The sequence below is a fragment of the Argentina silus genome (assembly GCF_951799395.1).
Source record: "Argentina silus genome assembly, chromosome: 18".
In the NCBI taxonomy this organism is placed as follows: Eukaryota; Metazoa; Chordata; class Actinopteri; order Argentiniformes; family Argentinidae; genus Argentina; species Argentina silus.
This window is the reverse complement of record NC_139672.1, coordinates 14,255,450-14,270,513: the sequence shown is the minus strand read 5'-3', so window position 1 is coordinate 14,270,513 and position 15,064 is coordinate 14,255,450. Positions and strand designations below refer to the sequence as shown.

The 15,064-nt window shown below is 45.7% G+C and overlaps 1 protein-coding gene across 1 annotated transcript in view; it reads left to right on the top strand.

Annotated features, from left to right (window-relative positions):
* Positions 1-6,314, top strand: part of dlgap1a (discs, large homolog-associated protein 1a) — a gene marked incomplete at both ends in the record, with an annotated part of 25,979 nt that extends 19,665 nt beyond the window's left edge. Inside the window, 5 exons of the mRNA XM_083690553.1 lie at positions 2,717-3,143; positions 3,387-3,519; positions 3,708-3,799; positions 4,542-4,694; positions 6,096-6,314. Coding sequence (XP_083546679.1) covers positions 2,717-3,143; positions 3,387-3,519; positions 3,708-3,799; positions 4,542-4,694; positions 6,096-6,314 — 1,024 coding nt within the window. The remainder of the gene's footprint in view (positions 1-2,716; positions 3,144-3,386; positions 3,520-3,707; positions 3,800-4,541; positions 4,695-6,095) is intronic.
* Between the last annotated feature and the right edge of the window lie 8,750 nt (positions 6,315-15,064).

Below are 15,064 nucleotides of genomic sequence, written 5' to 3'. Positions count from 1 at the left end.
CCCTAGTCTCAACCCCTAGACCCTAAACTCTAGTCCCGAAACCCTAGCCCCTAAGCTTTAGTCCCTAAGCCTGTACCCCCTACGCCCTAGTTCCTAAGCCCCTAGCCTCTACACACTGGCCCCTAGCTCCTAAACCCTAGCTCCTAAACCCTAGCTCCTAATCCCCTAGCCCCTACACCTTAGCCCCTTAACCCCCTACCCCTGTGTACTTTAATAGATCATACAGGATTGCATAGTTGGAAGCAGAATTGCCTTCTGACAGGCCAAGTGAAATTGTTGCCATTTAAGGACATGGTAAGTCAGTTCAGAACTGTCAGTTCCCTCCTGACCTTTAGGTGACCTTTAGTGGGAGGCAGGCATCAGGATACAAATGAGGCTGTTACTAGGGGAGCCAGGGTTGCTAGGGAAGCAGCTGTGTTAGCCTAACCGGCACTAACCACAACGGAGGGGATTGCGAGGAAGCTGTGGTCGTGGTCGGCAGACCAGCTCCCTGGCCAACTCTGGTACTTGAACAAACCAGTCATGTCTGAGATGTATATTATGGTGTGGCAGCGTCCCTCCTTCAGCGCTGTAATCTGAGTGAGTCATCTACCATGCACCTGTGCTAGCAGTCTGACTCTGCTTACGCCCACACACACATGCACGCACACATGCGCACAAACACACACTCGCGCACACACACACATAAGCACAAACACATGCACTCGCACCCACACACACATACGCACATACATACGCACGCACACACACTCACACACTTACACACACGCAGTCACACACACACACAAACACACACACAGACACACGCCCGCACACACGCACACACACAAACAGACACACACGTACGCACACGCACGCACACACACACAAACACACACACACACACAAACACACACACACACACACAAACACACACACACACACACAAAGCTCAAGGTTATCCCTTCATCCTCTAAACCAGCAGATACAGAAGTTGCAGAATCTATCCTGGCAGAGTTACAGTGCTTCATTAATTGGATCTGGAGGTTGAGCTCTCTCTGCTAATGAGGAGCCTGAGGTCTGGACGGGGTTAACCTTACTGAACCATACTGAACCATACTGAACCTTACTGAACTGTACTAAACCATACTGAACCTTACTGAACCGTACTGAACCTTACTGAACCGTACTGAACCGTACTGAACCATACTGAACCATACTGAAACTTACTGAACCTTACTGAACCGTACTGAACCTTACTGAACCTTACTGAACCGTACTGAACCTCACTGAACCGCACTGAACCGCACTGAACGCTCACATAGAAATGGGTTGTCTAGAACATGTACTGTATGGTGTCTGTCTAGAGGGCGTAGTGTCAGTTCTATACAGTCCATTACATTTCTATATGCAGTTAGTTACTACTGAAGGTCCAGATAGAAATGTGCTGTGTAGAACATGTATGAGTCTCTGGTATGTAGAATAGGGAGTAGTGTTATCTCTATGCGTTATATTTCTATGTGCGACATTGTGAGTGTTTCTCCTTGGGCTATACTGTATGTCGTAGGAGGTTCTACTATGAGGTTCAGAAAAATAGAATTTTGTATCTTCTGCTCCTGCATTGGATCTTTTCCACATGACGCCCCAAATAGTATCAATACTCCAAATATATCTATAAATATTATTCTCCATTGTTATGAAATTCACAATTGAGTAGGACGGTGCTCCCCGTCCTCCTCTAAGGAATCCCTACCGACGCTAGAGAATATGAATACAGCAACAATACCCAGAGCATATTGTCCATGTTATATTATAACACCTACAAGGATGTGTTGTGAGGAATATTGTCTGTGTGTGTTAGTGAAGGGCTCTCCCTGTGAAGGAGCAGTGGTGGTCCGTGGGTGGTATCTCAAAGTAGGGAAACACTAAGCCTGACTGTCTCTCTCTCTCTCTCTCTCTCTCTCTCTCTCGTTCCCTGTCTCTGTCATTGTGTGTGTGTGTGTGTGTGTGTGTGTGTGTGTGTGTGTGTGTGTGTGTGTGTGTGTGTGTGCGTGCGTGCGTGTGTGTGTGTGTATGTGTGTACGTGCGTGCGTGCGTGTGTGTGTGTGTGTGTGTGTGTATGTGCGTGCGTGCCTGCGTGGGTGCGTGTCTCTCTCTCTCACTCTCTTCTTTCACTCTCTCTTTATCTCCCTTGCTGTCCCCCTTCTCTTCTCTTCTCCTCTCTTCTGTTCTCTCTCTCTCTCTCTCTCTCTCTCTCTCTCTCTCTCTCTCTCTCTCTCTCTCTGCCTCCTACACTCCTGTCTCCGTGTGTGGGCTGTTCATTCATGGAGCCGCAGCTCAGCACGGCTGGGGAAATAGAAAGGGATGCTGTTCCTGCCATGCTAGCGCTTTAGATCAAATGCATTGACTTTGGCAGCAATTCAATCAAATCCAGATATGTGATTTACAAGGATAACTCAGGGGTAGAGAGCACATTCAAGCTGAAATGCAGTTAATTCCTGCCGTGCTGTATGAGTCCACACATGGATTGTGCGTGAGCTGTCATGTTTTGTGGATATCTGCAATTGATTGAACTTGTGCTCCGGCTTGGTCAGTGACTCATCTCAGAGTTTGATATTGTCAGTATTAACGACTGTGTGTGTGTGTGTGTGTGTCTGTGTCTGTGTCTGTGTGTGTGTGTGTGCGTGCGTGCCTGTGTGTGTGTGCGTGTGTGTCTATACCGCCCCCTGGTGGACAGGTACCGGCGGTTCCAGCGCTCCAACAGCGTAACAGCAGCCGTGCAGGCCGACTTGGACCTGCCCGACCTCCTGGACACGCCCATGGAGTCCCCGGAGACCGACCTGCCCTCCTCGGGGACCCTGTCCCGCCAGTACTCTCACGACGGACCCTCTTCAGGCACCACCTCCCGGCAGTACTCCCGGGAGGGCCCCTCCCCGGTCCCCGTGACCCGGCAGTACTCCCGGGAGGGCCCCTCCCCGGTCGCCGTGACCCGGCAGTACTCCCGCGAGACGGCCACGTCCACGCCGTCCACGGTCAGCATCCAGGGCTCGGGGAACCACTACCACGCCTGCACCTCGGACGACTACGACAACGTGGGCTTCGACCCCTCCATCCTGCCGCCGCCAGACCCCTGGATAGACAGCGTGACGGAGGACCCACTGGAGGTGCAGTTTCACCTCGATTTGAATAACTTTATTTGTGTGCTTTGCACTTTTCATTACGGACTTAGCACTTTTCATTACGGCTGTTTCAAAATGCTTTTCCAACATCCATAAATGAGGAAAAAAAGACTACAGTGAAAGCAAGGAATTGTGTATGGTTAAGATTCCCTGGGCTAATGCTATTCTGTAAATTGTGTCAGTTTGAAAATGCCCTTTAAATGAGGCTTGGTTTGGTGTGTCTGGGAGGTGGTGCAGAGGTCTGTGTGTCAGAGGGACGGCCGCTGGTTCCTGAAGCTGCTGCAGGCGGAGACGGACCGCATGGAGGGCTGGTGTCGACAGATGGAGCAGGACGAACAGGAGAACGACCTGCCCGACGACAGTGAGTGACCTGTGTGTGTGTGTGTGTGTGTGTGTGTGTGTGTGTGTCTCTCTCTCTGTCTGTCTGTCTGTCCGTCTGTCTGTCTGCCCGCCTACCTGCCTGTCTGTGTACCTGCGTGCGTGCGTGCGCGCGCGCGTGTGTGTATAACATTCTGTATTAACATGATCTCTTGTCTTCTCCCTCCACAGTCCTGGGGAAGATGAGGATTGCTGTTGGGAGTGCACAGCTGCTGATGTCACAGAAGTTCCAGCAGTTCAGAGAACTCTGTGAGGAGAACCTGGTGAGTGGCTCACACCAGGTACATAGTGTACAGCATACCAGGGGAGGCTGGCGGAGGTAGAAATCAGAGGACGGGCTCATTGTAATGCATGGAACGGAATGAGGAATGATACCATTCCCTATTCCATTCCATGCATTACAATGAGCCTCTCCTCTGATTTCTACCTCCACCAGCCTCCCCTGCAGCAGTCTGTATACAATATGTGTTTTGCCTCAAAATTGGATTGAACTTTATCAATCCCCGGGGACGAATTGAAATGTCAGACTTGTACTCACACAATCCTACTGTCAGGGGAAGGTAATAGAAGCCAGTGTTGTCAGACACATGTATTTAGGAAACTCTAAAACGTTCAGCGTCTTTCCTCATGAGAGCCGAGGCTGAACAGGGCCCGTCTGTCTCCCCCCCTCCCTCTGCCGTCCGAAGGTCCCACAGGTCTCTAGTAAACAAGACAGACCCGGACAGATTTACCACCACTTTATCGGCACCACCACATTAAGATTTTATAGCCGGCGAAAATAACGCTGTGCACTTGTTCTAGCTGGCTCACGTTCTCACCCGGAACACGTACTGTAGCCAGCTTTAACAGTGATGCGGATGCTTTGATTGATAACGTCTAAATAATCCAAAAGGTTATTAAAGGTCAATAAAATCATGGATTTGAGCTGAACTCTCGTCTACCTCTTCCTCTCTTTCCTCTCTTCCCCCTCTTCCCCCTCTTCTCCCTCCTCCTTGTACTGGTCAGAACCCCAACTCCCACCCGCGGCCCATCTCTCAGGACCTTGCAGGCTTCTGGGACATGCTCCAGCTCTCCATCGAGAACATCAGCCTGAAGTTTGACGAGCTCCACCAGCTCAGAGCCAACAACTGGAGGCCCCTGGAGATCCCAGAGAGAAAGGTACCGCAGGAACCCAGGCCAGACGCAGAGGGGGACTCTGTCTGACTAGGGCAGGGGGTAGAGAGCACACACACACACACACACACACACTCACACACTCACACTCACACTCACACACTCACACACTCACATCATTCCATTCGATCCATTATATTGAGACAATCTTTGATTTCGACCACCACCAGCATCCTCAGGATACACACACACACACACACACACACACCTTTATGCTTCTAATTTGGACATGGTCATCATGCATAAATCAATATGAATATCTTTCTACTCCTCACCTGCATAGTGCAGCATTGCTGTTGTTAGTCCATGCCTATGATTTATACATAGTATATCATGATTTATACATACTATATCATGATTTATACATACTATATCAGTGTTTGTTTTGGTTCGGCAACAACCGACTTCTGTTTAGAATGTGATGTTCCACGGCTTACATATATTTTTCAGTACATATGGTCCCAGTGGGAATCAAACCCACAACCTTAGCGTTGTTAACGCCATGCTCTACCAACTGAGCCACAGAGGACCACAAGTCAAGATAATGTGATTATGTCAGTTTGACTGGCAGTGTGGATGTGGACATGCGTTCCTCACACCTTAGCAATTGCTGCATATGCCCCACACCAGGGGAGGCTGGCGGAGGTAGAAAATCAGAGGACAGGCTCACTGTAATGCATGGCATGGAATGAGGTCATTCCTGATTCCATGGCATGCATTACAATGAGCCCGTCCTCCGATTTCTACCTCCGTCAGCCTCCCCTCCCCTGCCCCACACATAGCAATACAAGTCAGAGCCTTTATGACATAGTTCTGACATCAGTGAGACATCGTCTTCTTGTGTATTCATTGGTCCGCACACAAACACTTCACTGTGAAACACGTCACACAACCCAAAAGTTGAACGTTGCCTTTTCCCTCGTTCCCTCATGTTGCGTTAACGTCAGTAGAATGTTATGATTGTGTCGTCATGCTGCCGTGTTACTGTGCATCTTTTATCGTTGATTTCCTGACGGCTTCTCCATGTTTTTTGTTTGTCCTTTGTCGTTCCTGTCGACAGTGAGCTGGTTTAGAGGCGACGTCATTCCATCTACCACCACGCCACACACGCACCGCGGGGGCCGTCCTCGCTGGGGCCGCCCTCGCCTCATACCGCCGCCGCCGCCGCTGCCGCCGCCATCCACCATTCCGCCGTCGCCGTACGCGTTCTGTGTGCTTGTCTGTGGCGCTAGCCCGCTAACCGCTAGTCGCTAGCAGTGTGCAGATGTGACAGTGTGACGATGTGCTAAATGCTGTCCGCGCTCCTGTCGCTCACCGCTCAACCGTCGCCCCCTGGCGGTGGCGGCGGCGGCGGCGGCTAACTGACTATTTGTCGTCCCTGTCCAGGAGAAACGGATCCCCCCTCCCGTGCCAAAGAAACCCCCCAAAGGCCACCACCCCCCCCTGGCCCGTGATAGGTCCCTGGAGAGCTCCGAGAAGCAGCGGCAGGACGCGCGCAAGCGGCTGATGGCCGCCAAGAGAGCGGCGTCCGTGCGTCAGAACTCGGCCACCGAGAGCGCAGACAGCATCGAGATCTATATACCTGAGGCTCAGACCAGGCTATGAGGCCCCTAATCACACACACACACACACACACACACACACACACACACACACACACACACACACACACACACACACACACACACACACACCTTCACAGTTCACACTCTGGTTCTTAGCCACACAAGGGAATGCACTTATATCTCACCCAGGTACAATTCTATAAGATACACAGTACACACACTGACACACAATCACGTAGGCCTTTATACACACACACACACACACACATAGGCCTACTTACTGTACACACACACACACACACACACACACACTCACATAGGTCAGCATAGTCACACACACATACACACAACCACACATATGTTTTTTAACTGGGTTCTGTGGTCCCACAAACACAGAGGAAGACTCCCAATGATAGGTAATCGCAGGGTGTTTGTATTATAATTCACATCAAGTATTTTTCCTGTCGCAGGAGAAAGTAATGCCACCACCATAGTTGTGTTTCTCTTCTTCCATATTCTCTCTCTCTCTCCCTCTCTCTCTCTCTCTCTCTCTCTCCCCCCCCTCTCACACACACACATAACGTTAATCCTGGTCTTGTTTCCATCTCTGTAACATAGCTCCTCTCCTGATGACAATAAATCCTCTGTAATCCTTCTTTTAAAACGTTTATCACTCTGAACCTACACCTGTGTAAGATAAGCCATCTCCAGAAATGTACAGCATTCTTAAATGAGTATAGACACCTATAGACACAGAAAAAGCAAATAAGACGTATGTTTGAGTATTGGTTTTCTTTGGCTATTTGTATCTATTTTGCCACCCTAAGCACGGGTCAGACAGAATACCTGCTTCAAATCACATCCAACAACCCTCTCTCTCTTTGATTGTAACATAATTTCCACAAAAAAAAGAAACAGGGTATATACTTTAGCAATATTCCTTTGAAGTAACAACGATTCACTCTGTCAACATTATATTTGGAGATGCCGTCCGCAAAGATCAGTGATTTGAAATGGAAACGATGCCTTGACTTTCCGTTGGTTTGTGACGCTGATTCTCTCTCTGTTGTGAAGAATTCCAATGCCTCATTCCGGAAGAAATGTTCTCAATTTGTCAAAAAACATTTGAATGATTGGACAGCCAATCAGAGACGATATATTTGCTACGTGTCATTGATGAGCCGATCCTATCATGTCCCTTTTCTAAAGCAGGGGGCGGGTGTCTGAACTGACGTGGGTCTGTATGAGACGTGACGCTGCAAGCCATGATGACTAGCTACCAAAGCACTCAAAATTGACCATGAAATACTCGACTTTAAATAATATGAGGGACTTTAAAAACATAAAAGTTGTTATCACTGCATTCATTTCTTTAATCAATTATCAATGTCTTTCCAGTAGCAAGTTCAGTGGCTTAATTTCCTTAGCAGACTCTTGTTTGGGTGTGTTAGTTCCATCCCCAGTAGACATGAGCTCTGGAGTGGAGTTACCCCCAAGGCACTGATCTAGAATCAGCGTGTCCGTCTCTAGATTCTGCCCTTCGCCATAAGTAGGAAAAACCCCAAACTGACTCTAGGTCAGAGCCTGCATGGGCAACTCCACTGTGCTCCAGCTGGGCAGGCTCGCTGCTGGTAGACCATGTGACTATCTGTGTGATCATGTGGTTGAGCGGGCGTTGTGTTATTTCTCAGGAAGAGATGGGAATTCAGTCTGTAAAAAAAATCAGGGTCTCCCAGTGCTGGTGGTCTGTGTGTGTGTGCGTGTGTGTGTGTGTGTGTGTGTGTGTGTGTGTGTGTGTGTGTGTGCGTGTGCGTGTGCGTGCGTGTGCGTGTGTGTGTATCAGTGTTTCTATGTGTGTGCGTGTGTGCGTGTGTGTGCGCGTGTGTATTGAATATGGGAGATGTTTGTGCGATTGCAGGTCTCTTAAAGTGCTTCCTATTTTCCTTGGTTGATTTGTTGGCCTTTCTCCAATATGGTCACGTAGCTTCCTGGCCATACTGTACACAATCAAACGCCACACGTACTTGAAAATGGTCAGTGTTTGTACAGAGACGAGAAATTAACATGTTCCTGTAAGCATGCACACACAATATTAGTATTATAAATCTATATCTAATTTATACTTGTATTAGTTTATTTATTTATGTATCTATTTATTTATTGATGATTTGATTTTTTTACTGTTTGGATTCTGTTCAGTGGTCTGTCACGCTATGTTGATCTTATGTTATTAATGTATAGACATGATATGTGCATACATATGATGAACACAGAATAAAATAATCATGAACTCTCCCCGGTCGTGACATATTTTAATTGTTTGTCAACTGCACTTTGTTAACATTACAGTGAGCGCTAAGACACTATGTCACAATTACGTTTTGTAAAATGTCTGAGTTTAGATCATTCCAGGTGAGTCTGTGACGTTGTTAGGTTGTGTAAAACCTATTCAATTGTACAGTGGTACCGTGTCTGAATATAGAGGACTGGTGAAAATACTGCAGCCATAGGCCTTTTCTCAATTGTTAGACACTTGATTCCTTGCATCTTCTCCTCACTTCCTCGCATCCTCTCCTTGCTTCCTTCTCAAAAAGCATTGGAGTAGAATATCAGAGGGGATGAACCGAGATATTCTCCTCCAAAGGGTTTTGAGTAGGAAGCGAGTGGAGGACGGAGGAGAGGATGCGAGAAATTGAGAAAGGGACCTCGCCTCGGCTTATTGGATAGTGGGCTTGATTGCATTTTTCGTTTTGACCACCAAGTGGCGCTAATGCGTTTTGAGCATCTTTCCTCAGTCTGATGCCTCAGCATGAGTGACACACTGGAGCCATCGCAGAGAGTGCTGCAGGTTATGATTGATTTGAAGTTCACACAGACGTAATTCTGATTGGACCGAAAGTCTAAAGAAGTTGCTATACTAAAGGTACTTAATGATTTTAATTATCAATAAAAGTCAACAACATTTCAATAAATGCCTTTTTCTTCTAACAGAGGGAGGGAGAGGGCGGTGATACCTTATATACCTGTACACTGCATAACACTTGCACTTGCTAGTGCCCTTGTTGACCACAAGGGGTCATAACGAACCAAAACACCTTGGGCTTCCGTGCCCCAGACAACAGGTTTGCTATGCGGAGGGACTTTAGTTGGGCTACATTCCAGGTTGCCTACATGGCATCAGATTGTTATATCATAGCCCAGTGATGTGTTTCCTGAGGCAAACACGCGTGCATCGGGCCTGCAAACGTACGGGGGCAACCCGTATGGGCAACCTGAAGCGCAACTAAGCAAATGAATGCACAATCCATAAAGGTGTGGCATGTTTATTAGAAGTGATACTTGTTATTCCTGAGTACGTTGAGCCACTTCAGATGCCAATTTAATGTAGCTAATGCGATGCGTGTGGGTCACAAGTGTTTGTGTTTGTTTGTTAATTGAGAAACTCCACTCCTGAACGACTGCCCTGTTGATAAAATGCTATTATTATGTCATATCGCCTTATACACGTTTTGTGTTTATTCCTTATTAAATTGTCGATGGTAAATCCTGGTTAAATAAATCCCTGAGACGCTGCAGTGCTCTCTGTTTATGCTTCGTCTAAGAGATGGTATAGTGATGATGGCATCGCCGTCTACAGGTTAATCCACAGGTCATCAGATTACCGCACTAAAACTCAATGTTGATTCACCCAATGGTTACCCATATGTCGTTCACTTTTGATTGTATGCGGATATGTCCAATTGGTCGAACTGTATTGGCTTGGCTACCGACGGATTTAAAGTGGGCTAAACGAGATGGACCCAGACCCAGACAGAGACCATGTTTCCCGTGATGCATTAAGATTTCGAGGACGCTAGAATATCTCCTCCTAATCTCTCTGTGTGAAACTGCCCGAGGGCTCAGTGGAGACATCCAGATTAGCGCTGGAATCAATTAGGCCAAGGATTCAAGGAATAGTGAATCAATAAGCTTCTTAATCTCTTTCAGGATATATTTAAGATATATTTAAGCAGTAGTTTATGGTAATGTTTGTCGGCTAAAGGAGACGGATAAGGGAGGGGGAGGGGAAGGGGGGGGGGGGGGGTAGTATGGTTATTAGTGGGTCATTTTGCTGCTTTCAAGTGGCTAATGTTAATTGATAGTAATCCTCTGAAACGAAATGAAGCCTAACACAGAAATTGTGAGTAGCCTATATGTGGTGGGTTCAATAAGGTGAGCTCATTACTCTCTAAGTACCCTAATGTGTCCATAGATCTGTTTATGGTTGATTACATTCATAGTTGATGGTATGGGCTACCTTATAATTCGTTTTATGTTTGGATCTGTAATTTAGGGCTACAACATTTGTATACCAAAACCCTGTAGCCTACTTCACTCCAGTTTCCAAAGTCTCTTTGCCTAAATTATCCTCAATTTCAATGGTGACCTATAGATTTCGTTATACAGAGACAGAGAGAGGGGGAGAGGGGGGGGGGTCACTTTGAGCAACTATTTTTAACCTTCAAAACATTATTTGTTTACATTCAGTTAACACGTTACCACACGGTAAAATAAGAGATCCTACTTGGTGTGCAACAGAGAACGGCAAACTGTGTCAGTGGAATATTGCGAGTCAATAATATTTTTAGAACTTCGTGCGTATTCATTTACTATCAATGACTCTCTCCCAGACCCCATGCGCACCGTTCTAATTTGTTTGGCAATCTGCAGAGCGAGCCAGCGAGCGCCCCGGCCAGGCGCGCTATTGCCGTGTCCGTGGCGCATGTGGTTGGATTCCCAGGGTTTCCACAGTGTTCCACAGCTCTGACACCCTGACCTCCTCAATCAGCCCATGACAACGCAAGGCTGTGGTCCTCAATGGCACTTTACCAGCAACGCTTTTCAGGTACCAGGTCACTAAAAAATCTAAAATGAAAAGAAAAGCGTGCGAGCTGAATAAAAGCTAACTGCGAGGCACAAGGCGCAAAGTGCGTCTGTTTGGTGCGGGGTTTGTCCGTAAGTGCGCGAGCCCTGCGGGATCTCCAAGGGCTTTACACTGGGTAACTTGTGTGGGTATAAAAATGGGGTATAAAATGGGAGAGTGTGAGTCGGGAAATTATCAGCTGTGTTGTAAATGATGGCTTAACATTTTGTTTGTCAGGCAACAGGTTATTTGGATGTTAGTTTGATAACTTTTCTATCAATCATCATAGATTTTAAATATGTTTCCTTCTCACCAAATAGTCATATTTCAACTCTTATATATATTTATATATCAACTGCTATATCTATAATGATTTTCTTCATCAGACCTGTATAAGCATTCAAAAGCACAAATAGGGTATAACTAGTTTGTGGGGTTGTTTGAACTAACATTTCAGGTGTAAATGTACGATTATTAAGTCGTTAAAGTAGCCTATCTCTAAATCCGTTTAATTTGCCTTTTTTTAATCGGTGGTTTCCCTAATCCCCTTGACACTGAGGATTACATGGATTTACGATGCTCTCCGCTGTGAGGGATTAACTCCGTCAATCTAGTATAGAAAATGATTATTTTCACTTTCTGATATATAAAGTTTATATTGCTACAGTTTTAACACATCGCAACACAACAAGTGTGATTATGTAAAACAAGACGAGCAGAGAATATAGCTGCTTTGAAAATATCTATAATTTCAACTGTAAGAGCCTACATCTAGAGCCGTGGAATCATCCACCACTCCACTAAGCCCTCACTATGAATCGTAATACACCGTGACCTTCGCAATACGACGTCTCATTTATAATGTTAGGCATTATGCCGTCTGTTCGGGAGAGCCAAGTGTTGCTATTCCCATGCAAGTGCCCGCCTTGCAGCGTCCACTGGCACGGAGATATGTCACACGGCTGAATTGATGGTGTGACGTTGACGGTCACGGTCCTGTCTGCAGGGAATCGGTGAAAGAGTCCGCCTGCCTAACGACCAGTCACGAGCTCAGGTACCAGCCTATAGCGCACTGGCAAACATTGGTAGCCGGACCAGTCACAGAACGAAAATAAATCATTTAATAAATAGAATGAATCCAATCGTAAGTATGATGCATGCACGTATGAATCAAGCACAATTATTATATTTCATCGAAGATGAAGACAGCATAAATCCATGCCAAAAATACATTTAAAACTTCAAGAAATATGGAAAAAATATATATATATTGTAACATTTTCCTATTATAATTCTCAGACAAACATTCACATTGACGATGGCGAAATGCTTGCCACCGCAAGCTGCAGAGCAGCAACGCTCATTTATTACAACAGGGCGAGTTGCATTGACTGGCTGAGGGAGCAAGTGGTGTTCTTCCCACGAACGTGCCCGTGTTGCAGCTTGCGGCGAGGAGGCGCAACATCCACAGCCCACATAAAAAGACTCTTTCTCCCCCTTCAGCTAACAAAGTGACCCCCTCCATCTCCGTTTGAATGGGAGTGAATAGGGCTCCCTTATGGACTCCCAACCAGTCGGTATTTCAGGTACCGGCGTTAATTTGTTGTGAGGTGTTTGACAAACGGGCTCTCAGGCGACCACTGTGAGGGCTACACCGCCTTTATCCAGACACCAGCTCGTCCATAATAAAACCATACTGGCTGCTGTCGTAAGTGGTCTGTCCCCTCTTTACTGGTGTGTTTACTTCTGTTGGTGGCCCACTTGGCTAAAGGACTTAACTTAAGAGTTAATGAATGGACTCTACTGCCAAACACCTCTAAAGGACGCCAGTCTTGTACTTTTCTTACAATATGAGCCCAGTCATGCGCAGACATTCATGAAATTCTCTGTGCACATTTTTACGCACACGACAACATTAGGTTTTTTAAATCTATTTGATGACTGAACATGACATTTGAGATCCGATACCGAACACAATATTGACTGTGTGTTTTCGATTGGAAATTCTCCTAATTATAACTTCATTGCTATATTGCACAAGTGGCTAATTATTGAATAGAAATGGCACAAAACCAGAGTCGTATAGCCTAATGTCGAGCAATGTTGGCAAAAATGTATAAATAAACCTCACATTCAAATGAAGACTTTACAAGACATGGTCTCCATTATAATCTTTAAGCCATCATTTGTTTAAAAATATAACTTTTAGGCAAAGGAAAGTCTAATGGATAAAGTCAACATTTTAGGTTTGAAGATTCAAAAGAATGAGGTAAAATGATGACTATAGTTTTCATTCCTTCGTTTTGAGAATATTCTGGCTGTTTTTGATATTAACTTATGCAATACGCCCACGTTTCATTAATTATGCCTGTTGCACCATCAATGAAGACTGATTCATATTTGAGTTTAAAATTGAGTCCAAAAACACTTAGGACCTCTGTATGCCTATTTGCATGATCACTCAATCTGCTGTCAATGTCAACTTTCGCAGATCATTTCAATGAAACGGAATATGACAGATAACTTTGCTTCTGTTGAAGTTCTTCCTATAGGCCTATGGAATACACTTGCGTTGCTTATTACAAAATCACATTTCAGGGGCCTCTCAATGTGTGTTACTTACGATTGTTTTGAGTTGCAGCACTTCTTGTCATAAATTACTAGTTTACGGTGACAAAGAGGGTATGTCGCGCGCTATTGAGAGGCCAGAAGCGCCCCCGCTTTGTCGGTAATGTTCTCTCTTATTATCTGTGGATTGTCCCGTGAACAGGCGAGTGTCCACCGCGGTGTCATAGCCCGCCCGTCGTAGAAACGGATGATTGATGAACACATCATTATTTCCTGTGTCAATCTCTCAAATGACACAGTGTCACTTCAGAGACAGTATTATTGTCATACACATTTGTTTTTGCGCTGCGTTGTATGGGCATACATGGGCCAATAGCGTAGGGACTTCAGTGAAGGAGGGTGGGTTTGATAATGAAGTGTTTAATGGGACTGCAGGCGTGAGTGGTGCCATGCTAAATGGGACAGGTACCTGTTTGAATATGTGTCTCCGTCAGGTGACAGGCTTGTAGGCCGTTATCTGTCTGACACTTTAATAGTTAGAAATATATTTTGTTCACTTAAAACAATGTTTGGTCCTAATGGCCGCAAGGGCGTATTTTAAAGCCAATGCTTTTGAATTATCAGAAACAAGTGGGTTTTTTTTAATCTTGTCAAGCGACCAAGCCCAGAATAAATGTATTTTAGAATATAGGTCTAGGACTATAGGGCAATTTAAAGTATGCATTCCATTATTCAGGCCATAATGTTCACTGATTTGCTTTATATATGCTTGTTGTTTTCATCTATATAGTTTATGTATGTGACAAGCTTTAATAATAATAATAATAATAAGAAGAAGAAGAAGAATTGCTGTTTGACATTATTGTGTGGATGCATGCAATGTCCTCAAAAGCATACAGTTTAATAATTTGATTGAATAAAGACACGTTTGTAATTGCTATAGGTGCAGGTGGATAGACGTCCAAAACTACTTAGAAACAACTTTTGGACTTCATTGGTCCTGTAATAACTTTGTTACCCATTTATCCATATAATCAGGTTTCGTGTACTACAGGAGGGGGTAAGAGCCGAGGGGAGAGGAGGGGGTGGAGTGGTGTGGGATTATCTCCTAGGTGCTTCCTCCGCAGCGCAGGCTCGCCGCTGATTGGTTGGCGCTTTTGGTTAATGGCACGCGACTATGGATGTAGTTATAAGAGAGCCTCGCGTGCCATCCTTCAGCTGAACTAACTCTCGAACGGTCCCGAGACAGCGAGACAGCGCAAAGAGCAGCAAACTGTTGTTGTTACTGGGCAACACGACAAAAACAACAAACCACAGAA